This window comes from Equus asinus, chromosome 23, assembly GCF_041296235.1.
Source record: "Equus asinus isolate D_3611 breed Donkey chromosome 23, EquAss-T2T_v2, whole genome shotgun sequence".
Classification (NCBI taxonomy): Eukaryota; Metazoa; Chordata; class Mammalia; order Perissodactyla; family Equidae; genus Equus; species Equus asinus.
The window spans coordinates 57,612,052-57,638,961 of record NC_091812.1 but is presented as its reverse complement, the minus strand read 5'-3'; the positions used below and the strand labels follow the sequence as shown (position 1 = coordinate 57,638,961).

Sequence of the window (26,910 nt, the reverse complement as noted above, 5' to 3'; positions counted from 1 at the left end):
GTATTTGGCTGACATTTGTATCTCACATTATATGTCTATTAGATAGCACTGTTCTAAATCATCAGGGCAATATTTCCTCCTATAGGATCAGAGAGCTTCACCCTTGAATAGACATGTTTGAAGGATTTATAGTGAATTTATGCATTAAAATTTCTTTAATTCAAAATATTTTTAAAGCACTACCTATTTAATCACTAGCTCTCTCTGAAAGGGTAGAAGGCTATGTCTCCCATTTTCCAAATGCAGCTCCACAGAAGTTGAAGTAACTGACGACTGGCAAGTTGTACGGGTCCTTTAAGTCTGTACCCAGACTAAGCTACAATGACTTCACTTTTACTTTTCTTTGTATACTTTCTGAGAGAAGCAATGGTCATTTTATTAAAAAAAGAAAAAAAAAAAATCCTGCCTAGTAACCAAATCACTGACCCTAGAGCAAAAGCTAGCAAATGGCAGCTTAAGCTCAACCACAGCCACAGACAGGAGAAGACAGAATCAATTGCTGCAGTTGTCAAAAGCATTATAACAGAAAAGCTATCAAAATTCTCACCAATTCCAATACTTTTGTATTTATGGAAGGACAAGTTTTGTATTTGCTTTTTCCCCAAGTGTAATCATCTCTCTCTTTCTCTGTCTGTCAAAACATCCCCAGAGGAACAGAAATCTGGCCTGTCTTTGAGTAAACTTTAAAAAGTTCCCCTTGGATTACAATAGTGGTGCTAGGGAAGAAAAAGGGAGTTTTAGACATTTCTGCTTCCCAGCAGAATCCAAGAGATGTTCAAAGGGCTCCTGAGTAACTGCATCCCTCAATTCCTATGCCCCTCCTTTTTAAAAAAGATAGGAATGAATAAGTTTTTAAGAGTTTCTTCCACATTAACCAAAGACTTTTAATCTAGCTTTATATATGGTTCTCCTAAATTTTCTGTTTTTTTTTTAAAGATTTTATTTTTTTCCTTTTTCTCCCCAAAGCCCCCTGGTACATAGTTGCATATTCTTCGTTGTGGGTCCTTCTAGTTGTGGCATGTGGGACGCTGCCCCAGCGTGGTTTGATGAGCAGTGCCATGTCCGCGCCCAGGATTCGAACCAACGAAACACTGGGCCGCCTGCAGCGGAGCGCGCGAACTCAACCTCTCGGCCACAGGGCCAGCCCCATAAATTTTCTGTTTTTTAAGTGACGTAATTCACACATCAAAAAATCCATTTAAAGTATACAAATAAACAGTTTTTTAAATATTCAGAGTTGTGCAAGCAATCAATTAGAAAAGCATTTTCATCACCCCAAAATAAACACTGTACCTTTAGTCATCATCTGCTTAACTCTCCCTTCCTATCCCTAGGCAACTACTTACCTACTTTCTCTCTATGGATTTGTCCATTCTGGATACTTCATACAAACAGAATCAGACAATATGTAGCTTTTTGTGTCTGGTTAGCTTCTTTCACTCAGCATATTTTCAAGGTTCCTCCATGTTATAGCATATATTGGTACTTTAGTCCTTTTTATAGCTGAATAATGTTCCACTGTATATAGATACATTTTATTTATCCATTCATCAGTTGAAGGATATTTGGGTTGTTTCCACTTTTAGACTATTGTGAATAATGTTGCTATGAACAATTTGTGTACAAGTTTTTGTGTGAATATCTGTTTTCATCTCCGTTGGGTACATACCTACAAGTGGAATTGTCAGGTCATATGGTGACTTTATGTTTAACTTTTTAAGAAACTTTAAAATTGCTTTCCAAAGCGGACCCCATGCCTTTTCAATTTGGTTTAGTCTATATCCCACTCAAACTAATTCAGTTCAACAAGCATCCACTGTGAGCTTATGTGCCAAGTGGTCTGCTTGGCAGAGAGGACACAAATGACAGACATCATCCCTTTCTGCAGGGAGCCCACAGCCTGCTGAAAAACCTCAGAGTTTAGTAAAAATGAGTAGGGAGTTCTTCCTACAACCTGGTACCTGCCTTTAAGAGGGAGGAAGAACATACTTGCAGCCAGTAGTACTAGATGAGAATAAGATGCTCAAATGACACTGGTACTTTACAATTATACAACCAGCATTCAGGGCACATTTGGTAATGGGATTTTTGTTTTTATTGCTGCTACTGTGGCTTTTTATACCTCTGGATGAGGCATATACTGAACTCACGTTAGCTGTTATTAAAAATTATCTACACCTAGTAACAGTTCACAAGCCTATGGGAAATAAGTAATCATGATTCGATTTTCCATTACACAGTTATTCCAAACACAAAATCACTATCACAGAATGAAATTAGCCTTACACATAGAGATCTTCCAATGGCCAAGGGGAAAGAGTTTATTTAATTTGGCAAGCTAAAATTCCCTAAGCCTCTTGTAGAAGCAGAAGAGAAGAGATGCCGAGGGAAAGAATGAAGAATGGACAAAAAGGTTGAAGAATTAAGCGAAGGTGATGTTATAAAATGCAAAGGAAGGAAAAGTTTCAAGGAGGGAGTGGTTAATAATGTTAAACCCAACACAGAAAATATACTGGAATAAACCCAAAAAGAGTCCACTAATTTTAGTAATTAAGATATCACTCGTTGTGTTAACAAAAGCAATTTCAGTGGAGCAGAAGGAGCAGTGTTTGGAAAAGAGATTGGGATGTGAAGAAGACTAATTTTTTAAGAACTCTGAATGTGAAAATAAAGGGAGTAAAATGAATGTGTTTACTGAGAGGATGAAATCGACGGGGGAAAGGTGAAGCCAGAGGAGAGAGGGAATGCTAGACAGAACCGAGGAAGATTCGTAAGGAATCTGGAATGGATATGAAAAGCACCAGTGCAGGAATCTGCCTTGGACAGAGAGCGACCTTCTTTTAGAGGGACTTAGAAACCATGCTTCTAAGAGACACACGCTTCTGAGAAGGGACAATTATGCTTCTGAGAGGGAAGAATGGGTACCGATGCAGATGTCTGTGTGCAGGGAGTGATGATGGGAACAAGTTAAAGAAATAGAGTAACCACCATTTTATACACTAAAGCAATTTCACACACACTAGCTGCATTTGAGTCTCATAATAATCATGGAAATAGGCTCAGGGAGACTGAACGAGTTGCCCCAAGCCCTTCAGCTAGTGAGCCGAATAGGTGCTTCTTCAAACTCAAAGTCCCGTGCCCTTTCAGCTATGCCGCCTTCCTCAATAACTAGGTACAAGCAGAGCAGTAAGGTGGTGAAGGAAAGATCCACAGGAAGTGAGTGACTAGCTTGGGTCATATGAAGGGTTCTGCCTCTTCCAGCAAGTAAGGGAAAGCTTTGCAGAGATTAGATTTACATAACTGCGTCAATGGAGAAGAGTTAAAGAAATGTCTAATCATATTTTTGTGGTGGATGCTTCTATCACGATGGACAAAATAGGGATAAAGTCAGATTATTAGCAGACAGGACAAAGAGTGTGACCCACTTGGTGGTTGAAATCTCAGGGATTTTTCCTTAAGGGTGTGCAGTGTGTTAGTGCTAAACTTCCTCTCGTCTTCATTTTGAAATGCCCTTTTTGTTTACGTTACAATTTCTGAGGCTGTAGCTACACTATGTCAAAACATGAGCTTGGTATGGAATTTCAGACAATCAATCTGATAGACTCTTTTAAAAATTCCTTCCATCAGTTCATACCCTAATTCTCACTGAGAAGATAATTAAGAGATATGGCATCAATACCTGCATGCTTGCTGAGGTTACTGTTGAAGGAGGCGGATGGCGGTGCACAGTGAGGTCATGAAGTATCTTAGGAATCAAGTCTGACAAATCAGAGGGTGTGGTAAGGCAAAACTGTGTTAGAAATTCAATCTATGCTCAATGAAAAGCTACTAGACCAAAGAAACTTTGAATGTTTATTTTACCGGGGGTCTTTTTTTTGGCTAAGGCTGGGGCACCTTAGAGATACTACAGGGGTGAGTGGTTTTGTAAGAAGAGGCTTATTTCTTATTTCTTGACACTCCTTTCAATTAGCTGTCTCTTAAGGTTTCTTATGGATACCTCTGAGGGTCTCACTGGCTACCTCAAGTGTGCTGTAAGAAAAGGAAACAGGGAACCTGGACTTGTACAGCTTCACCAGACCCCTTTCTCTGACTGTGATATTTCTGGCAGTAAAAGGAACTGAGCTAAGAAATAGCTTCAAGGGTAGAGGCCCTGGGAGGGCAGGGCTACTTGGTACTTAAAAGTCCATTTGGCCTTCTGATAACCACTGTGAGCAGGGGACAGGAGCCTGTGTGGCATTATAAAGGCAAGCACTCCCGTACACTGCAGTGATGCAGGCTCCATCCATTCATCTACTCTTTGGCACTTTTGTTATTTCCTCCCAAGGGATGCTTGCTTTTTTCTGTAGGCTACATGGGAAGTTAGAGAAGCTGGAAAAGCAATTTTCTTTTCCTTTCCTTCATAACCATTTCCCGTAATCCTGAGACACAAGGTCCCTGCTTTGTCCTTGGCAGTGGGGGCTGGGGGCTGGGTGGTCAACCTCTCAGGCAGCCCTCCCTCCCTCCAGTAAACTAAGGGAAAGTTCATTTGAACAAGAAGCTAATTAAAGATTGAAAGAGGCTTTTAAAAATGCACTGTAGTTTCCTTTGCTAAAATTCAGGTTGCGTTTACGGACTCAAATACTTTCACCTTCATGTCAGTCTGGACTTCCTCTAATAGGGTGACTTTATCTTTGAAAGTGATAACATAGAAAATGAGATAATATTTCAGTTTGGTCTTTCTTGACCCTATGCCAAATATAATTTTAACTGTTAAGTCTGCCTTTCTTCCATGGTACTACCATGTTGTTACTATGGTAAAAATATTGTTTTACAAAAGGATTTTGAAAGAAAACAGAAGTTAATTTAGAAAATCTCATTTTAGTTTTTCTATTTCTCTGTGAAAGGCTGTTCTAGTATATCTAAGTCTCCTTAGGTAGTGGGCTGCTTGACTTCTTCTGACTCACGCTCCCTCCAAACCCTCTCATATACTGGACTCGCCGATGAATGTTATTTTCCCTCCTATGACACAGCTTCCCCTTGTGTCTGATCACTCTGATTTGCAGGATAGAGAAAACGACCAAGCAAAACAGCCTTGGTTACCGAGTGGGTTATTTCTACACAGGTTATTCCTATTCCCCTTACGGTTACACAGTGAGGTTTTCAGAACAGCAGTTCATTAAAATCTATTTATTATGAGAGAAGATATTCAGGCAGCAAAGTATAATCTACTATCTTCTAAAAATAAGCAGCAAGCATTAAGCTTTTGTTATTACAAAGTTATAATGAATAAATACTTTTAAAATAGAATTTTACAAAATCAGATGTTATTTTTTTAGTATGAAAACACATCCTGAATATTCTTAAGTAAAACAGTAAAGTTTGTAATTGCAGTAATGGAGGCAGTTTGGTCTATTTAAAAACACTAAAACCAATGAGGCAGTGCACTGTCGACCTGGACCACGCCAGGGTGGTAAGAGGGCAGGGAAGCGGGCATGCCTGCACACTGAGAATCCTGCCACCTTGCTCAGAGCATTCGTGTCAAGAGCCTGGGGGTCTGCGTACTCCTCGACCCCATCCTATGAGTTAAGCACTATAATTTCACTTTACACACGAAGAAAGTGAAATCCAGAGAGACTAACTTAGTGGAGCTGCAATTCGAACTCAGCTACCCAATCCAAAGCTTACACTTTACGGCTACACCACAAACCCCATTCGATAATATGGGGTTTGTTTTTAGAAAGTATTCCTATAATAGACTAATACGGAATTTAACATGTTGCTGTTCAAGGATATATAATAACATGGAAAAATGTTTGCAAAATTGTAAATAGCAAAAGTAAGTTTAAGAACAATATGATCTTAATTTTATTAAAAATACATAAATATAGGGGCCAGCCTGGTGGTGCACCAGTTGAGGTTGCACGTTCTGCTTCAGCAGCCCGTGGTTTGCTAGTTTGGATCACAGGTGTCAAGCCATGCTGTGGGAGGCGTCCCACACATAGAGTAGAGGAAGATGACCACGGATGTTAGCTCAGAGCCAGTCTTCCTCAGCAAAAAAGAGGAGCATTGGTGGTAGATGTTAGCTCAGGGCTAATCTTCCTCAAAAAAAAAAAAAGAAGAAAAAAACCCAAAACATAAATATATAAATAAAACACATACATGTGACAGATATATAGATGCACATCTAGAGAGACTGGTGAGATCACAAGTAACTTCTTTTCTTTATTTCTCAAACTATGAATCTGCAATTTAAAGACATAACCTACTTTTATTTAAAAAGGTACATGAAATGAAAGATACAATATCAATTTTAAAATAGATTACTACAATTCTCTATTGGTCCATCTTGACTTCTTCTTACTTTAAGTCTGCACATTCTAATTTACTAAGGCTATTTGTGTTGGAACCATAGAGCCAAAGGCAAGAGCTACAGGGAAATGGGGCAGGGGGAGGGAAAGAACCCCTGCAGCTCCTACTAACTGATCTCTCATCTTAGCGTGAATGGCATGGCTCCAAGCTCCAATCCGCTAACTGTGCGCTGAATTCTACACTTTAATATGAGACCAGAATATGGTCCAAAGCAGGGGCTCCCCAGTCCGTGAAAAGGAGTGTCAAGAACTCACGTTTACTTATTGATAAAGGATAAGCACGGGAAAAACAAAGACTCGCGAACTTTCCCATGTTGATCTTTGTTGGTAAAACCACTCAGCATGTTTGTTCAGTCTGCAGCTTCTTTCCACATGACTTGCAAGGTGTTATTTTAACAGGAATGGAACTCACTGAGCAATGGGACTGACTGAGGAAGAGCCGGCTCGTCCAGATAGTAGCCTCCACTTCTATCCCAGCAGAGCAAGTATTCTTGTTGGATTTGTTGAAAAGCTCTGAGAGGAAGGAAGAGACATTAGTGAGAATTTCCCTCAGATAACACATTTTAGTTTAAAGAAATCCTGCCCAATTATGTTCCCCAAATATCATATATGAGTAATTTAGAACGGAAGTTGGAAATTTTGCTTTTTTTCAAGAAATTTTCAGGGTTTTTTCTGCCAAACTTCCTGTTGTTATAATGCAAACACATATATTTAATGGAGAGGCCAATCTTCCTCCCACTTTCTTCCTGGGTGAAGACTGGTCCCGTTCCAGGTGGGCGACTGCAGCGTCATCTTACTATCATTATCTCCCTACCACAAGTTAAAGCACTAACTGTGCACGGGACTTTATTTGAACTTATGTTGTGTTTCCAAGTATTATATATACACCATAGATAAGTTTGAAAGTAGCACAAAGTTCAAGGAAGATTAAAAGACCCACAATCCCACCACTCAGGAAAAACCCTTATTATTAATAATACATACTCTTCTTGAGCTTATTGCACATTAGCATATTAATGGCTCTGAGCAGTCAAGAAGAAAAAAAACAATTTAACTTTGTTTCAAAGAATGTTTCCCAAACTCCTTGGACCATGACTCCTTCGGTGGTATAACACCTATTAATAACCTGAGGAACTCAGGATCTGTGGAACACATTTTAGGAATGCCACCTTAATGACTGTATCACTGTCCAGGATCTTCACCCATATTAGTAATCCAGAGTTAACCAAACTCAACAATGCTCATCCTCTACTAAACTCACATAGATGAAAGCTGAATAATTTAGTGATAAATATTTACTTCAAGAAAGCAACATGCATAGGTAATTTTATAGTATGTAAGTTATATCACCATAAAGCCTTTTTTTTTTTTTTTAGGAGAAACCAATATGCTGTGTTTCGGGAATACTAAGAAGCAGATCAACTTGAGGACCATGAGATCAGAGCAAAAGAAGGATAGTTTCAAGGAATATTTTATGCTGGCCAAGGTGACTTCTGCCCACAGAGAGGATATATCTTTAGTTACTGTAATGTCTCCCAGATTCATACCAAATAATTCTACCTCTTCTAGATTTTCCTTTCAAATGTTCTGCCAATGCTTCTAAATTAATTTACTTAAGTCCTCCTACGGTTTAAAACAGTGAATGCATACTCCAGGGTGGAAATGAACAGCAGCAACCAGAGTCCAAAAGAGCCCACCACAAGTGAAGCAATTCTTCTCAACTTCATGTTTTTCCTAGAATATACATGTGATAAACTATTTTAAAAATGCAAAGGTTAAAAGTTTTTAATTCCAATTTTTTAGGGACAACTGATATATAAAGAATACATGTTATATTTCACCTGTGACTTTATATACCTTGAAACACATCAAATGTGCCCTATTTGAGAAGCAAAGCTCAAAGCTAACCATCTTCTTTCTATTCTTACTTTTTCTAGACACAGAAATTGACAAGGTTGATATAAGTGCTAAATCAAAATCACACACCCTGCACCCCTTCTAGAGCTGACACCTGGAAAGATGAGCTCATGTGCTGCCACAGACGGATTATACCAACTAATTGAATCTCAATGGCCACTTTTACTTTGTTTATCTCTCAGTTCTTTGAGACATTTTTATCACCCACATAAAATAACTACAAATATAAAAGGAGATGATGCTTTTTAAAAGGCAAACTATTTATTGAACTATTATATTATTTAAAACATCGCTCATCAGAGGCCACAAAAATTATAGCATTCAAAAACTGTAAGTAAACTCTTCAAGCGTAAGCCATTTTTTTGCAGTCTGTACAAAGTTTAGCAGCAAGAGGATACTGCTACAGCAACTTGCAGTTGGTTCAGACTCAGGTTCTGCTCATGCTACGCAGAGCTTCCACAATGGTTTTATTGTACTCTGCAATCTGCTTGGTCACATTCTTCATAATTGGCCGGTAATCACTCTCTTGACTCTTGGTTGCTATGACTATTTACGTGAATTAAGGAGGAACACTCAATAAAAATATCAATCTAATCGTGGCTCTGAAAGAAACCAAATCATACTGCTATTTTCCTATTGAAAACTGAAGATAGCACAGAAAAAGCACAATTAGAATATTTTTTAAAAAACAATGTTTTATTGTAACTGATTAAGCACCAATTGAAACCTAAAAGGCCAAGCAAAACTTGTTTCAAAAAAGATCACCTATAGTATAAAAGCTTTTTTTATAGCCTATTTATTATACATCTCAGTGCAATTCTGGTCTTGGAACAACTGAATATTCAAAAGAACCATGTTGTCTACAGTACCACACAGAATTTCAGGCAAGTCTCTAGACTTCACTCTGTTTCAAAATCACCTACTTCGTGTTGCACAAAATTAGAGTGCTGGGCTTCAGCATATTGTGAACAGGAGTCTGCTACTTTTAAACTAAGCTGCACTACCACTGGGAATGGAGCCCCTAAGCATCTCATCCGGAGGTAAGCCGGGGTCCGTGCTGCCGTGAGCTGAAGTTCAGCAGGGTCCTAGAGGAATATCTACGCTGCCAGAGTCTGGATCTAGTTCTCCAGGCACAGATGTCCTTGAATGGGTCAAAAAAGGGAACAGGAAACAACTTTTGGGGAAATGTTTCTTAAAACTCCAAAATACATGTCCTTAGCAGCTGCTTCCTCCTATGATCACAGAAAAAGATAAATAAGATGGGATATAAGTACTATCTTGGTAGAAACAAGATGAAGTTGAATTGGCTGAAACACAGATGAGCTGGAAGGTCAAATTTCTCATAAACACTTCTTGGTTTATCTCCCTTTGCTGCCCAGATAGCCAAGATACAACATTACAAACAACAACAAACTATACACACATATACTTATATACGGTTATACATAATTTTCCCAACAACTCTATAAGAAGGAAAAATTAATTGTATTTGAGATGATAAAATTGAGGCTTAAACAAATTAAGTAAATTGTCCAAAGTCCATAAACTATAAGTAGTAGAGTCACCATTTACAATTAGATCTTCCAACTCCAAAACCTATGCACTTAGCCACGATGCCACACTATGACTTTATATAGTCTGCCTTCTATTAGTCACTTTGGTACCCTGCCCCCAGCCTCCCCTGCCCCCACTGGCTATTGTAGAGTGGAAACTGTCTTATTCAATTATTCTCCACATAGTTTAGCTCAGTGTTTTGTATATACTAGTTATTTGATAAGTGTGTGTTGAATTGAATTTCATTTCGGTCTTCAAAGAAATTCCTAGAAAAAGAAATCACTCAGTCTAGCTCATTTGCAGCTTTCTAAAGGATACATTCTTTCATCACAAAATTATTTTGCTCATGGTGTTGCCACTTCCTCTCCAAATTTGTAAGCTAAAAACACAAAAGAAGAATGTTAACCAGTGCCCATATTCAAAACAATTATACACCCTTTTAAGAGGATAAGAAAAAAACCCCACTCAATTTTAAATCTTATCAACTCCTTGCATTTTATTGAGATAAAGCCATGGTAGACAAAAAAGAAATTCAGAAAAGACCAAACAATACTAAATACACTAATACAATGTTGAATTCGACAACAGGTTTCACTCTATATGTTTACTTTAATTGGAAAATATTTAAAATATTTATTATACCAATGAACACGCCAACTGACAGACAATTTATGATTTTCCCTTTCCTAAAAGAACTTAAAAAGGAAGAATGGGACATCATGGGAATCTTTCCTTGAAATCTGGAAGTCTCATGCCACAAATGTAATATATTCTAACACTGTCAAAGGTTCAGCTATATAGAAGAAACTTCCTTATTTCCAGGGCTAAATTTCCTGCCTAATTCCACAAGCTGTGATAAGAGCAGAGCTGCAGTGTGAAGATTATAAGAGGGCTGGTAAAAAGCTGGCACTGTTACAATAATTTCTGCATCAACAGGAAGCTAATGTGGATATTATATTGATGGTTGCTTCCTCAGAAGACAATTTTACTATTACAGAATTAAACTGTTTTTCTGATTTAATTAACCTTGTAACTCTGGGTTATGGTCTTTCTTTTTTAAGATGCACATAGTTTTTTCCCTAAGGAAAGGACTGTCTGAAACATGAAACTTTAAAATAATGTTCTGCCTGGGCATTTCCAAGAAGTAATGATTATTTTTAAAAATCTGTTAACTGAAGCAGCATTAACAATATTTCTTTCTATTCTCGTGTTAAAATTATTTTCAGGGCATAAGTTCAGTCTTAATGTGGCATCCATCCCATTGTTTCCTCTAGAGATAGAACTAGATATTAGAATGAATCATATCTAATTAATCATGTGAAATGCGTGTGCTGTGTAGTTAACACTACTAAATCAGATCTAGCTCTCCTAGGTAGGACCTTGAAGTTAAGACGGATTTAGGGAAGCAGTCAGCACTTTTTGACTATAAATCTCTAATAACCTTTTGCAAAGTCAAGTACCAAACTTCTCCCCCTTTGTTTCATACAAGGAGAGGCCTTCTTATAATGCAGATCTCTTAAGAGCTACACGAATAATGCTATAAAAGCAGCATATGTCAGATGGTCAAATTCCTTGTGTATTATATATCTATATTAGTGACTTGCCTTTAAACCTCCAAAGATATCATGAAACACAAATCTGGCTTTTTCCTACAACTTATTTAAAAAGCCTGTTATGAGTTCTTTATCTATTTTGGATATTAACCCCTTATCAGATATATGATTTGCAAATATTTTCTCCCATTCTGTAAGTTGCTCTTCCATTTTGTTGACTGTTTCTTCTGCTGTGCAGAAGTTTTTTAGTTTGATGTAGGCCCACTAATTTATTTTTGTCTTTATTTTTGCTTGCGCTTTTGGTGTCAAAACCAAAAAATGTTACCAAGACTAATATCAAGGAGCTTTTCCTCTGTTTTCTTCTAGAAGTTTTACAGTTTGTTCCAATATAAATGTTTAAATTATTTCAAATAAATAATAGCCATACATTAAAAAAAAATCCTGTTACGTAAAATTATTTATAAATGTCAAAAACCATTTTTAAAGAAAATAGTTGCAAAAGATAGGGAAATCAGGATTTGATTTGATCAGCTGGGATTCACAAAAGTCAACAAATACAGAGACGGCTTGTAAATTGTGACTTATGGTACAAGTTCCTATTATCAGTATACATGGTTAAGAATATGATTAGCACTTAATGTGGGAATAAACAAGGTAGCCACTGACTGGCTCTAAGAAACTGTGGCAAGTGTTTTCCTCCTTAAACCATCTATTCAGTGGAAAAGGAGGGCCAATATTCCGTAAGAAATATAATATTTTTCCTTAGACCCATTTAAGACAGTGACCTCATAAACTTTTTCTTGGGTTTCTTCTCCAGCACCCATCACCACAGTACACAGCCTAGGACAATTTTGCCACTTATAAGTCCACATCTAGGCTTGTATATTATGAAGTAGAGACAGAATAACTGACTGATAAATTTGAATTATGTAAATTAGTGATTTCTAAGCTTTTCATAGTTGTGGCAAACTCACATGGGATATTATCCCTTTCAAGAATATATCTTTTTTTTAAATGGTACATCCATAGTATCAAATAGCTGATGTCATAAAAATGTGGTCAAAAAAGAATTTGAAAATATTTAAATAAGAAAATAAATGCTTAAAGACTGTATGCATGGAATGATTTCATGTTTTGTAAAAATAATAATAATAATTTAAATTGGATGCATAATTGCAAAGGAAAAAAGTTTACCAGGGTATTATACCAAAATGTTAATGATGATTGTCTATAAAGATCATATTACTATATAAAGAAAAGGAAGAAAAATTTTAATGCATTTAGCATTAATAAATCATAGGTGTAAATTGCTAATATAGACTAGTTAGATATGAGAATGACCAATTTTTATCAGACCATAATTTTGTACATGTCATACATGCTTCATTTAATGCTCCAACAAATACTTATTGAACACCTATTATGGGACAACAACTAGCACAGGATAGGGGAGAAAGTGAATGAGACAGACATCATCTTGCCCTCTCAGACAGAGCTCTCAATCTAGAAGACCTCAGTCAGACAAGTTCAGGCAATTACCAGCAGGACGAGTGATATGAAAAGTGGGCTTGACTGTGCATCCTGTGTAAATAATCAGAGCTGTAACTCAAGAAGTTCAAGGCTGGGACTGCTCTTTATAGCATTATTTAAACAGTTTTAAAACTAGAAATAACCTAAATGTCCAACAATACAGAATTAGATCAGCAAGTTATGCTATCTCCATCTAGTCAAATATTATATAGAATCATATTTAAAAACAATATCTACTGACAAGGGAAAGTACTTATGATGTATAGTTAATAATGAAAGACAAGTTTCCAAATATGTACAAAATGACACTACTTCTATAAATATACAGAAATAAATGTGTACTTATGTATATATATAAAGTTTGTGTACACATAATATCTACATAAAAACTAGAAGGACCTATACAAAATGACAAGATCTGTCTCCTCTGAGTGGTGGAATACTAGTCATTAGGGTTTATTTTCTTTATTTGTGGTTTTTATGAGTTAGCAAAGTTTCTGCATTAAAATGCTTTATTATTATTTTTTTTTTTTGGTGAGGAAGATTGGCTCTGAGCTAACATCTGTGCCAATTCTACTCTATCTTGTAGGTGGGACACCGCCACAGCATGGCTTGATGAGTGGTGTGCAGGTCTGCGCCCAGGACCCAAACCTATGAATCCCAGGCCACCAAAATGGAGCTTGTGAACTTAACCACTAAGCCACTGGACTGGCCCCAAAAATGCTTTCCTTCTAAAATTTTTAAAAGCTGTTATCATTAATGCCTGTGCCAGAACAGTGCCTAGCGTAGAGTAGGCCTTCAATACAGGTTCATAGAAAGCAGGAATGCAGGAGTAAATTTGTTCTGAGTGGACATTGTACAGAACTGGCTATTTTTAAAGTCAGAAAATCTGGTTGGTAAATAAAGAGGTGAAAAAAATGGAAAAAGGTTGTTGTAGAGTGAAAATATAGATTAAAAGAAGGGGACAGATAGTTTAAAAACAGAAGCGAAATTCAGAGTCGCTTTCTTTCTTTTTACCTGAGAATGCGTCTCATTTTCCTGCAATTGTGTTTTTAGTGCCTCATATTCTACGTTTAGCTTCTCCATTAATTTCTTAAAGGCATTTCTGCGGGTCAATAATACTGTTCTCTCCTGATGTAATTTCTAGGTAGATCCAAAGAGAGGTACGGAAGAAATAACAGCCTTTAGCAAATATCTAGTAAGCCGATGTAAGTCATATTTGACAAATAATTTCAATGACATTCTGTTAAAATTCTACCAAGTCTATAATTACTCTAAAACCTGTTTCTAAAAATATCCTTTGAACTATAATATGCTAAATTAATATTAACTGTATTAATAATAACTCTATTAAGGCTGCCATATCTGTTCCTACACCACCAAATTTACTTTACATTAATATAAATGCCACTAAAAAGCCACTGACAGGTCTCAGTTAGGGAAATACCACAATCTAATCTGCATTTAACAAAGTTCATATTTGTTGAAGTGCTCTATCCCTTGCTTTTCAATTTTTGCCTTTTGTTTAAAACTTAAATCACTCTAAATTCCATTTGTAAATGTCTTTATTTTTTCTTAGCTTATATATCAAAAAATCAACTGAAAATAACAAATTCTATAGATTACATAGATATTAAATTTGATCAGGAGAAAATTGGATTATAATTTTGTAAGACTGTTACCATTTACCTTTTTCTTTTCTTCACCTGATGATTTTAAAGCTGGCAAATCATTATATGTCTCCAGATCAGTTGTCATTTGCTTAATTTTGCTTTTCAGAGAATGTTGTTCCTCAGTCATCTTACTTTCCAGAAGTTCCATTTTCTGTAGATCCAACTGTAGACGCTGACTATCTGTAACAAACGAAGGTTCAAGGCCATAATAGTCAAACTTTATTCCTTTCACAAAAAGAAATGCAACGCAACCATGAAAAATGTTTTACAAAAGAAACACATGTTCCAATGCAACCAGTGAAACAATACAAAGATAAATTAAGAAAAAAACCACTCACCCCCCCAGGTAACTGCTGTAAGCTGATGCATATTAGCCACACTTGTCTCCACGCTCACACAAACATTTAAGAACACACATAGGTTTTTTTCCTTATTTAATATGACATAAAGACCCATTATTTTTAATGAGGGCATGACACAAACACACAGTCATTTGGGGAACAAAGCAAGTTACAAAACATTACGTATATTTGAGCAAGATTTTTAATTACATACACAGTCAATTCTCATTATTTGTGGCTCAGTCTACAAAGTCACCGTGAACACTGAGTTAGCGAACACGGAACCATTGCTCCTCCAGGAAACACACGGTTAGTTTCCTGTGAGCCTCTAGTCACAATATTTTCATCAACCGACTAATACATAACCTTGTTTCATGTGTGATTCATTAACATTGAACTCACTGCCAACTTATGTCTGAACAAAGCTTATCTAACACACAAGTGTTCTCCATAAGGCATATCCCAGCTTCCTTGCGCTTAGGAACACTAGCCAACACTTCAGCACCCGGCTCGGCACCATTTTAAATAACAAAATCACCAAGAAAAAGCACAAAAGTGAGGAAAAAATTGACCTTAAATACACTGTGAAAAGGATACATGTTTATAGTATGAGGACTAAAACAAGAAGGCGGAGTGTTGTCTCATTGGATCTCCGCTGGGGATGCACAAGGCAGGCAACTCAAAATTTTCACCACTCTGCATTTTCACAAATGACTGTGAAAGTGCTGCAATTATTGATTTGGGGTTACAAATTAATTTGAGTAGGCAAATTTGAATGAATGGATGGTAGGATAGACAGAGGGAGATACATACAAGCTTTTGTTTGTGGAAGGGAATGAGATTATGGGTTGAAGTCAGTTTAGGATACATCATGTTTGAGATATCTCAGAAACATCCAAACAGAGGTAAGTAAAGATGTCCATGTATAGATATATGGGTCTGAGGTCCAGAGGGAAAGGTGAGGTCTGAAGATACAGATTTTGAAATCATCAGCATAAAGATGGCAAGCGAAGCTATGGGAATGGTTGAAATCAAGAGAAAAGGATTCATAACAGAACTAAATTTTCAAAGGATAAACAAACATGAAGGATCCTGTAAGGGAGAATAAACAATGATAAATAAGAGAAAAATCAGAAGCCATGGAGAAAAGACGTTTCAAAAATAAAAGAATGGTTTGTAGTGCAGAATCTTTCTTAGAAATTAAAAAAAAAGACTAAAATATGTGTTGGATTCACTGACCAGGAGGACACTTTATTTAATTAATATCTGCTGAGAAGAAACGGGACCAAGAATAAGAGGACCGTTTTAAGAAAGTTGGCTGTGAAACCTTTGAAAGGGAGGGATGATAACTGGGGAGAGAATACTTGGAAAGGCTTTTTCTTTTTTTCCAGGACGGGATAAAATATAGAAAAAAGTCTGGCACATAAATGCCAAGATTTTAATAGTACTAAACTCTTGATAGTGGAACTATAAATTTTTTTTTTCTGAGGAAGATTAGCCCTGAGCTAACATTTGCTGCCAATCCTCCTCTTTTTGCTGAGGAAGACTGGCCCTGAGCTAACATCCGTGTCCATCTTTCTCTACTTTATATGTGGGACGCCTACCACAGCATGGCTTGCCAAGCAGTGCCATGTCCGCACCTGGGATCCGAACTGGCGAACCCCGGGCCTCCGAGAAGCAGAATGTGCGCACTTAACCACTGCACCACTGGGCCGGTCCCTGGCCTTCACTTTTCCTCTATTTTAAAGTAGGGATATGAGTACCCTCAGAAAAATATGTGGTATTTCAGAGTGTCAAAAGCCACACAAGAACATCTTCCTTTTATTACTTAGGGATTTAGGAGTGAAAGATTTCTATGTTAACATTTTGGAGTAAAATACAAAATCCAAATCAATTTTTAAGATAAAATTTATCTTATAGTGAAATGTATTGTTCTCTGTATATACATGTTATTTTTCTCTAGCTTCTTTCCTGGTTTTCTGTTTACTGTTGCATTTCAACAAGTTTAACTATGACGTGCTTAGGTGAGGAGTTTTTATATTAATCCTGTTTGGAGTTTAATGAGCTTCTTAGATATGTAAAATTAAGTTTTTCATCAAATTTGGGAAATTTTTGGCCATTATTTCTTCAACTATCTTTTCTCCCCCCTTCTCTGTTCCTCCTCTCCTTCTGGAACTCCAATTACATGTATGTTAGACTGCTTGAAATAGTCTATTAGGTCATTTAGGCCCTGTTCATTTTTATTTCTTCTTTGGACTGGATAATTTCTATTCATCTATCTTCAAGTTCACTGACATTTTTTCTGCTGTCTTCCATCCTCCATTAAGGTCATTTAGTGAATTTTTCATTTTAGTTAGATTTCCGATTCCAGAATTTTCACTTGGTTCATTTTGCAATTTCCATTTCTCTGTGGGATTCTCCATCTGTTCATTTATTATGATTTTATTTTCCTCTAAGCCCTTAAATATGTTTATAAACTTTGAAAGTCTTTTTCTTTTCATTTCACCATCTGGAGTATCTCAGGTCGAGTGCATTACAGTGACTGCTTTCCCCTTGACTCACATTTTCCCATTTCTGCACAGGTCTAGTAAATTTTTATTGCATAATAGACATTTTAAATGCTATGCTGTAGAGACTTTGGATTCTGTTGTGCTCCTGTGAAGAGTGCTGATTTATATCATACATGAGCAATAAACTTTGCTGAACTGAAACTCAACACTTTTCTCCTTTGGAGTGGGCAGCACCTGACACCTCCGTACTCAGTTCTTCCAACTTCCAGCTGCTGCTTTTCCTGGGTCCCCGAGAGTCCACCCCACGAAGACACGGCTCAGCAGTCAGATCAGGACTTGGCAGAGTTTACACACAGACTTTGGCACTTAGTCTCCCTCTTACCAGGACGTGCCCCTAATATGTGAGCAGGCAATCAGTAGGTTTCTTAATATAAGATTTAGCAAAATTTCCTGGGAATTAAGTTTCATTATCTATGCAGGTTCTCTTCTAATGGAAATCAAACATCAAGCTGCTATTAAACGTTCCTCTTCTACCTACGAAACCGGAAAGATTATTGATTAACATATACCTGGAAGGTGACATAACAATAAAAATCTCACCTTCAAGAATTGAGTGACTCTGCTTACAAATAAAACAATGATCACATAAAGTATAAAATATCAAATAGTAAAAAAAAAAATCTCTTCAAAAGACATTGATTTAAGAAAGGAGGTTGTTTTAAGGTGATATAATTTGCTTTAATTTGGTATAATTAAACCTGAACATTTCCTTTTGTCCCTTTAAGTCTTAAGCTTCAACCATATTGAAATATATATTTAAAAACATATATATGGACTTAAACGTTGTCGAGAGGGCTTTGTTTTGTTGGATCCGTGTCTCTGCTGGGTGGAAATAGCTAAGATGAGAATCAAAGTGCTGAAGCAAAGGCACTGAGGCTTATGGTTTTCAATGCTCTGAATAAACAGGAAACGTACTTAGCTTGTACATTTTGACTGGTGAAACTAGTTATATAAATCTAACTACAAGTTTAATTTGAAGATATATTAGGAAAGTATATTTAGTAGCTATTACAAACTGCTTTTCCTAGAGAAAGGGAGAAAACGGTTGGTTGGTATAAAGTTTATCTTCCTTTAACAGCAGGTCCCCATGAAAAGCTAAAAGCTTCTCTAAGGGAAGAGACAGGAAGAGGATGCAGACTAGTTCCTTCTGATATGCTATGAAGTTGCAAAGTTTACCAAGCAGTGTGTACACAGTAGCAAAACCTCAGAAGGAACCACTTTGACCTGGGCAAACGCTTGTGAAATATTGTGCCATCAGCCCATTTGTTTATTCCCTGGAGTTTCCTTTCCAAAAATATAAATAAAAACGATTGCTGACAGATCCTTGTGTCTTTACTCCTGCCGTACACCAGTGTTTCTCAATCTTTTTTTTCATTATTGTCCCTCTAAGCAGCCATGTGTAGACTTTTTTTTCCCAATCATCTCCCTCCTATAAAATTTTTCTATTACAGATGTGCTGTGTATCTGTTTCTGTACAGTGACCTTTTGGAGGGCCACAAACCACTACAATATCCAAGATTTTTTTTACCCTCCCTTTAAGAAGTAATTTTGCCCCCTTGGGAGTGTTATTGCCCCATTAAGAAACACAAAGTACACTAAGAAAATCAGGTGAGTTCCAATTATAACATCAAGGGCTGAAAGGGAGCAATTCACAATAGCGGAATGTCAAATTCATTATCTCTGAAAGGTGAACAAGAATGTTATAAACCTCTTAGGGCGATCTCCAGATACAAGAAATTTCTTGTGGGAGATGGTGTTAAGGAAAGAGAGAAAAAAATAATTTATATGCTTGCTTTTAAATTAACACTTAAAAATAATTGAGTAAATAAAATTAATTGTAAGGGTCGAAGGATTCAAACCTTAATAAGGAAAATTTTCAGCAAAATTCTTATCATAGTAATAAACTGGATTTTTATTTCCATTGAAGCCAGTTCTCATTCTTTTTCAATTCTACATCTCTGGAGAAAATATAATGACTAGTTTTTAAAAGGAAATGTCAAAACAAAATGACGAAAGGAATAAAAAGTCCTGATAATTGAATTTGTTTCCTTTTACTGATATTTACCTTTTAAAAAATGTATGTTTCTCAACAGCCATTACACAAAGATAGCTTAAAGGAAGCAAAAACATGTTGAAGTAATACTGGCCTTAGATAAATAAAAAACTTAAAACTATGGTCTAAAACACAAAGCAGAGGCTTCCTAGATGGAATAATTAAACATAAAATTCTTTAGCAAATAGAAAAAAGAAAATAAAGATGTAAAAATACTCATAGTCGTATATATCCAAAAGAATTTAAAAAAAGGATCTTGAAGAGATATTGGCAGACCTGTATTCATTGCAGCATGATTCGCAATAGCCTAGAGGTAGAAATAACCTAAATATCCATCAACAAATGAATGAATAAAGAAAATGTAGTATGTACATACAATGGAATATTATTCAGCCTTAAAAAAGAAGAAAATCCTGTCACACATTACAATATAGATGAAGCTTGAGGACATTACAAGTGAAATTAACCATTCACAGAAAGACAAGCATAGCATGATTCCACTTCTATGAGGCATCTAACGTGGTCAAACTCAAGGAAACATGAAGAAGAATGTGGTTAGCAGGGACTCAGGGGGAGGGAGAAATGGGAGTTGTTTTTCAATGGGCATGTTTCAGGTTTGCAAGATGAAAAAGTTCGAGAGAGCCATTGCACAACAATGTGCAGACAGTTTACTATAAACTTAAAAGTAGTTAAGATGGCAAGTTTTATGTTATATGGTTTTCATCGCAATTAATAACTCGTAGTTATGAATCAAATAGTAGTAGTTATAAATCAAATTTAGAATGTATCTCCTCTAGTTGCCTGGCATATAATTCAGATATACAAATAAAAGAACAGGAAACAAACTAAACAAATCTGGGCAGATAAAATATACTTAGATGTATAGAATAAAAACAATTGCCCACTTACATCATCAATTTAAAGTCAGTTGTACATTAACAGCATTCAGTATGCATTTACAGGTCCATAATCCCTTATGTAAAACTCCTAGGCAGTTGTGTTTCAGAATGCAGAATTCTTCAGATTTTAGAAAAGAAAAATAGTGCATATACTGATTATTACATAACTCCCACAGCAGGGTCTGAGGCAGCATCCTATCATCAAGTACGTGAATATTTCTGCATCACATGTATGAACAGCTACACTAGGCAGGATAATAAAGACCATAAACAGCTTCATGTCAGTTCAGATCAGATTAGGTTTTGTTGCCAAGAGTTTTCTGGAATTTTGAGATTCCAGATAAAGGGATATTGTGGAGCCATTATTGCATTTCAAGAATCGTTCAGCACTTTAAGTTAGCAAATATTATCTTCATTCCCCATAATCCCACTAACTGCCAGAGTAATTCCAAATAGACAAATAAAAACATAACTAATTCAAAGTCCCCACACACCAGCACAAAGAACACCCAGAGTTAGAATCCACCAGTTCAAAGATTCCATACAAATTTTTACATGACTTTATCCTAGGCTCTTTAACCCAATCTTGTGTATCTGTTTCTAATCTCTAACAGCACTATCCAAAGTGCAGCCCCTAGCCAGAAATGGCTTTGGAGCATTTGAATGCGTCTAGCCCAAATTGAGATGCGCTATAATGATAAAGTCTCATTGGTCATTTTTATATTGATCATGTGTTGAAATGATAATATTTTGGATACAATGGGTTAAATAAAATATATTATTAAAATTCACCTGTCTCTTTTTACTTTTTTTAAGGTGGCTACTAGGAAATTTAAAATTATATATATGGCTGGCATTACATTTCTATTGAACAGTACTGCTCTAGTCTCACGTTAGTCATCATGACTTAAACTGATTATAATTAAAACATGACCTCCTCTATGATACCTCTCCTAACTACTGAAGACTAGGATGGATATGAGCCCCACATACTTCCACTGCTCCTTATGCTGCTATCATAGCACCATTTCATTATATATATATATTTTTTAAGATTTTATTTTTTTCCTTTTTCTCCCCAAAGCCCCCCAGTACATAGTTGTATATTCTTCATTGTGGGTCCTTCTAGTTGTGGCATGTGGGACGTTGCCTCAGCGTGGTTTGCTGAGCAGTGCCATGTCCGCGCCCAGGATTCGAACCAACGAAACACTGGGCCGCCTGCAGCGGAGCGTGCGAACTTAACCACTCAGCCATGGGGCCAGCCCCCGTTTCATTATATTTTAACTATTTATTTGTTTGTCAATCCCCTGAGTTGAAAGTTCCTTGAGCAAATAGGCTGGATTTTTCAAAAATTTCTGTATACTCAAGTTATAGTATAGGCATAAAGCAAGTATTCAGTAAATGTTAAACGAATGAGAATATTCCAAAAATACCATTAAGTTGATGTGAAAAGTCACACAAAATTCCGAGACCATACATGACCGGAGCAATAGGCAATCATAAATTATATCCTCAGTCTTTCAAAAAACATCAAAGTGAATAGCATTAGACTTTAAAAGTTCCAATTTATTATGAGAAAAAAAAGGTTATTAAAATCTAGATTGTTTTCTCACCTGAAGTCAAATTCCTAGCTGTACTTTGTGATTTCTGCATTTCAGTAGATTTAAAATTGAGATCATCCTGCATCATCTTCAGCTCTTGATTGGTGATAGAGGATATCTGTTTCATACGATTTATATTCTGTATTTGCAGAGAAATAAAAATGGAAAAAATTCCACTGACAATGCTTGAATAAAACTCTTGGAAAACACTGCTCAGGGACTGCATGTTTTGAACGGGTATTCTTTTTCGAAATACATCATTCATTACATATGTTTGATAGAAAAATATAGTGAGACTCAAATCAGGTTTTCTTAATAAAGAGAGGCTGAATTAAAATTTAGAATTGTTTCTTTTACATTTGCTTTACTTCACTGTAGAAAAAATTCACCCACACTGTTTCAGGAACTGATTAGAGTCTTAAAACACTTAGAATATTGAAAAGAGATGATGCATTCTTCTTCCTATGGTACCACACAGTAGTAGCTACTCAATAAACATCGTTTGATAAATCAAGATATTCATTAGATATCTCGTACTCTCATAGATCCCTACAAGAAAAGAATCTCTTCTATTTATAATACAAATTACATTGTAAAAATATACTAACATTTTCCAAAATAACATCTAGATTTTGAAGTTATCTGCACAAATCTTACTTCTACAAGTTCAGATAAATTAACTGAAAATGTTAATAATTAAGAAAAGAAGAAAAATCTTAATAATTACTCTGAATTAGTCCCTCACTTACTGCTGCATATTAATATTATACATATGTCATCCTTTTCCCCATCATCCTAATTAGCTGAATTTTGTTATAAAGATAAAAATCAATAGCTTAAAGAATAAAGGTGTGGACATGGCACCACTTGGCACGCCATGCTGTGGCAGGTTTCCCACATATAAAGTCGAGGAAGATGGGCACAGGTGTTAGCTCAGGGCCAGTCTTCCTCAGCAAAAAGAGGAGGATTGGCAGCAGTTAGCTCAGGGCTAATCTTCCCCCTCCAAAAAAAATAACTAAAATAAAATAACAAGCAAGGGAATCTAAAGGAAACAGTTTAAATGAGTAGACGTAATAGTGAACCAATGCAGGTTTTGAGTTGTGTTTGGAAAGGTGATCACAGTAAGAATAATGAGGACGTCAAGACAAGCACACGGCACTTACTCGACTACAGTGCTCCAGAAGGGCGACAATGTGGGCCTCTAACTGTGCCTTCCGTTCCAGCTCCTGATTCTTAGTTTCCTCAAAAGTCTCAATAAAAGCTGCCAATGGAAAAATATGATAAGAGAGGCTACTACTGATACAGTTAACAATATATAAACTCTGATTTGTAGGTCTTAAGAGTACTTTTTAGAAATTTAAAGCAAATTTTAAACTATCACGGTTTAATTTTTTTATTAACCCAAGGGTAATTAAATTACTCAATAAGAATATTTCTATGTTTTTTCAAACTTTTAAAGCTTAACAGTTATAACCTTAATACAAGTAAACTAAAAATTTTAAAATACAGGAGCGGAAGAAATAGTTGATAAAATGGACATCAGAAAAAATCTCTTTTTACATGTGATCTCCTTGATATATCCATAATTATTAACATATAATTAGCCACTAACTTTACTTCGGAAAATAATATTACTAATTACCTATTTTATCTGAAAATGAGTATTTTACTTATGCTGCATTAATATCAGCTAAATAAGTTTAATAATTTATTCAGATTATAAACAAATATTCTAAGAAATCATTTTTGTTGTCTAATATAGAACCAGTACATAATTTGCCCTTATTTACATTCTCAAAGTATTTCTATGGATCTTTCAAAAGTAAAAAATTACAGTTAAAAATAATTTTACTGGGGGGCTGGTCCCGTGGCTGAGTGGTTAAGTTTGCATGCTCCACTGTGGCGGTCCAGGGTTTCGCTGGTTCACATCCTGGGCGCGGACATGGCACTGCTCATCAGGCCATGTTGAGGTGGCATCCCATATGCCACAACTAGAAGGACCCACAACTAAAAGTATACAACTATCTACTGGGGGATATTTGGGGAGAAAAAGCAAAAAAAAAAAAACCAAGAGACTGGCCAGTTGTTAGCTCAGGTGCCAATCTTTAAGATAAAAAAATAAATAAATAATTTTACTGCTAGCAAGAAACAATGAATTAATTTTGAGACAATTTTTGGTACTTGCTGAGATTTTAAAGAAATCTTGGGATATTGTTAAATCAGAGTTGGTAATTACTGTTTTAGAGCATGCTTTTATGAAGGAAACAGTTGACATTAGACCTAATAAAACTTCAGATTCTAGCAAAATGATAATTTAAAAAGGAAACCAGTAATAGATAATAGGCAATTTTGAAAAATTTCTGAATGTACAACATAAATTTAAGTGAAGATCTATTTAGACTGTCAAGATTTTTAAAAAAGTGAATGAGAAGCTGCAACAGAAGGCTACTAAAGTTGCAGTTAGTGATAAAATCAAGTAATAAGACCTGAAGTGAGGGCTAATAAATAATGGGATAAGTATGATAAAAAGTCAAAAGGAGGGTGAAAGATATTTACAGATGAACATAGTGAAGCACATAAAGGAGAGCCTTCACTGTTCAATCAACAAGTAGTCTACAGACTCTGTACAGACCATCATGTGAGTATTAGCTTTAGAATCTATCCCTAACATACAAACACTCATACACACAGACACACAGACAAAACCTTTTTAGAAGTCTCTACCCATTCCTAAACTATGCTAGATATTTATTCTTCAAGGCAAATGCTTTGACTGTCCACACTTTTGAATTTACTGTTAGCCATTGTATCTTCCCAAAATGAGACCTCTGATTTGGGATAAATGAACAGCTGTCTGAGAATACAGTATTTTCATATCTATAAGATTATTACTTACTGTCCATACTTTCCTCCCTTTTTTTGAGCTCTTTGTACTTCTGATTCATTTCACCTATAAGAGATGCAAAATACAACATTAATTTAAAAAACTCCAGATACAGCGCTCTAAATTAGAAACATCTCTCAGGTTCTCTACATGCTTATTAATCATTGAATATTCAATATTTTCAATAGGTGAAATTCTTCTACATTGACTTATAAAATTTTTTAAAACAGTTCCATATGTATGTTTGATTACTTGGAAAAAACAACCTCCTGACTGGAAAGGACTTACAGGCTTTCCAATGGTTCTCTATTTCAGTCCCAGCTTGGAGCTATTCAACCTACACATGAACACTACCGGTGATGGGAAACAAGCTCCCGAGACAGTTCATTCCATCTCTGAACAGCTCACAACAGCAAGCAAGACAGAAGGGTTACTTTCCTCAGAGAGCTTAAAGTCTAGGGATTTGACGAGTAATAACAACTACAATGTACTAAGTGCTAACATAGGAAACATATAGGTGCTATAGGAGTACACAGCAAGGACCACTAATCTAGTTCGAGGATTTAGAAAAATTTTCTTTAAAGAAGTAATATTTAAGCTTCATTATAAAGAATGAATGATTAGAAGTTACCTGGTTGAAATATAGAAGAATGAGTCCAAAGTTAAAGCATTACAAGTACAGAAATTTGAAAGTGAGGATGAGTATGGCAGCAAAAGAACTGAAAGAGTGGCATGGCTGAGGCAGGGAAAGTGACGTGAAAAAGTGGCACAAGGAGGAGGCAGGTCATAAGAGACCTTATAAGACACATGTTACAAAAGTTTGGACTTTTTCCTAAGGACAACGGAAGAATTTTAAGCAGGGAATAAAAATGATGACTTTGCATTTTTGAAAAATATTTATGGTCTGGAGAATAAGAGAGAAGTGAGACTGCAGGCAGTAAGACCAGTTAGGAGGCTGTCACAGTAATCCAGGTGAAAGATGAAGGCTGCCTGGAGCAGAATGGTGGCAACTAGGATAGTGCAATTTTGTTTGAGGCATTTATGAGCCAGAGTGAATGGATGTAGGTGACAGTTAGAAAGGGAGGAGTCAAGAGGACTCCCAGGTTTCCGGCATGGGCAATTGAGGACATGGTGGTATTCTTAACAGAAAAGAGAAGCGAGTTGAAGAAGAAGTTGGTCACAGCAGTTTGGGACGTGCTACATTAATATATGTGAAAGACATGTTTAAAAGGGCGAAATCCAAGGCCCAGACAGAAGGGTGAACTCTGACACTTCAGCTGCAGAAAGGGCCCATTAGCAGAGGTGGATCATGATTATTTTATGACAACAGGATTTTCAGTGTAACAAAAATTGAGTTTTGGAGGTACATGTCTATTTTCCTGGACTAGCGAGATGGCCAGTCCTGTGTTCCCAGGACTCCACGTAGAGAAAGTAGAATAAATTTGTGCTTGCTCCAATCTGCAGTTTCTCCATCCAAGTCAGTTAGTTCTTAGTATTCTGGAGAAACTGAGGAAGCTTATTAAGATAATGCCCACCAAGGATGGAGGGAATAACAGGCTAGAGGTTCCTGTGGGGGTTCCTGATAAGGAGTTGGCCTCAAGAAGGATTTTAGGAAGAAGAGTTTGAAGAAAATGGGGGAACCAATAGTTAGAGTCCAGATGCTAAAACCCTGTGGCCAGCCTCTGCGCTATATATCCTCCTATATGGTACACAGTTTTTCCTAGTACTGACTAGAGCAACAGTAAAGTTAGGGAGTGGAGGAAGAGAGTCAGGGTGGAGTCCCTAACTACATGGAGGCATGGACATCCACTTACATATATACTTACTTGGGTGGGAAGTGAGTTATGAGCAGTACACAAAGAGGATGGCAAAGTCAGAGACCTGGGTCAGCAGACAGCTTTTTTGCTTTCTGGTCTGAAAATATTTTCCTCAAACTCACTGAGGACAGTGCTGACACAGAGAAAATCTTGTCAAGGCCCCCCAAACAG

General features: G+C 36.4%; 1 protein-coding gene across 8 annotated transcripts in view; it reads right to left on the bottom strand.

Moving 5' to 3' along the window:
- IFT74 (intraflagellar transport 74) overlaps positions 1-26,910 on the bottom strand; it is an 89,923-nt gene that overhangs the window by 9,095 nt on the left and 53,918 nt on the right. For 2 of the 8 annotated variants that reach the window (XM_014853385.3, XM_014853384.3), the window contains exons 14-20: positions 24,935-24,988; positions 23,202-23,299; positions 22,051-22,177; positions 14,591-14,754; positions 13,919-14,044; positions 10,137-10,197; positions 7,723-8,810 (exon numbers count right to left, since the gene is read on the bottom strand). In XM_014853385.3, the coding sequence (XP_014708871.3) occupies positions 8,692-8,810; positions 10,137-10,197; positions 13,919-14,044; positions 14,591-14,754; positions 22,051-22,177; positions 23,202-23,299; positions 24,935-24,988 (749 nt within the window). In that variant the 3' untranslated portion in view covers positions 7,723-8,691. Of the gene's footprint in view, positions 1-5,153; positions 6,861-7,722; positions 8,811-10,136; positions 10,198-13,918; positions 14,045-14,590; positions 14,755-16,981; positions 17,960-20,447; positions 20,556-22,050; positions 22,178-23,201; positions 23,300-24,934; positions 24,989-26,910 lie in introns of those variants that run through there. The other 6 variants (XM_070495828.1, XM_070495826.1, XR_011497450.1 and 3 more) reach the window with 5 other exon arrangements.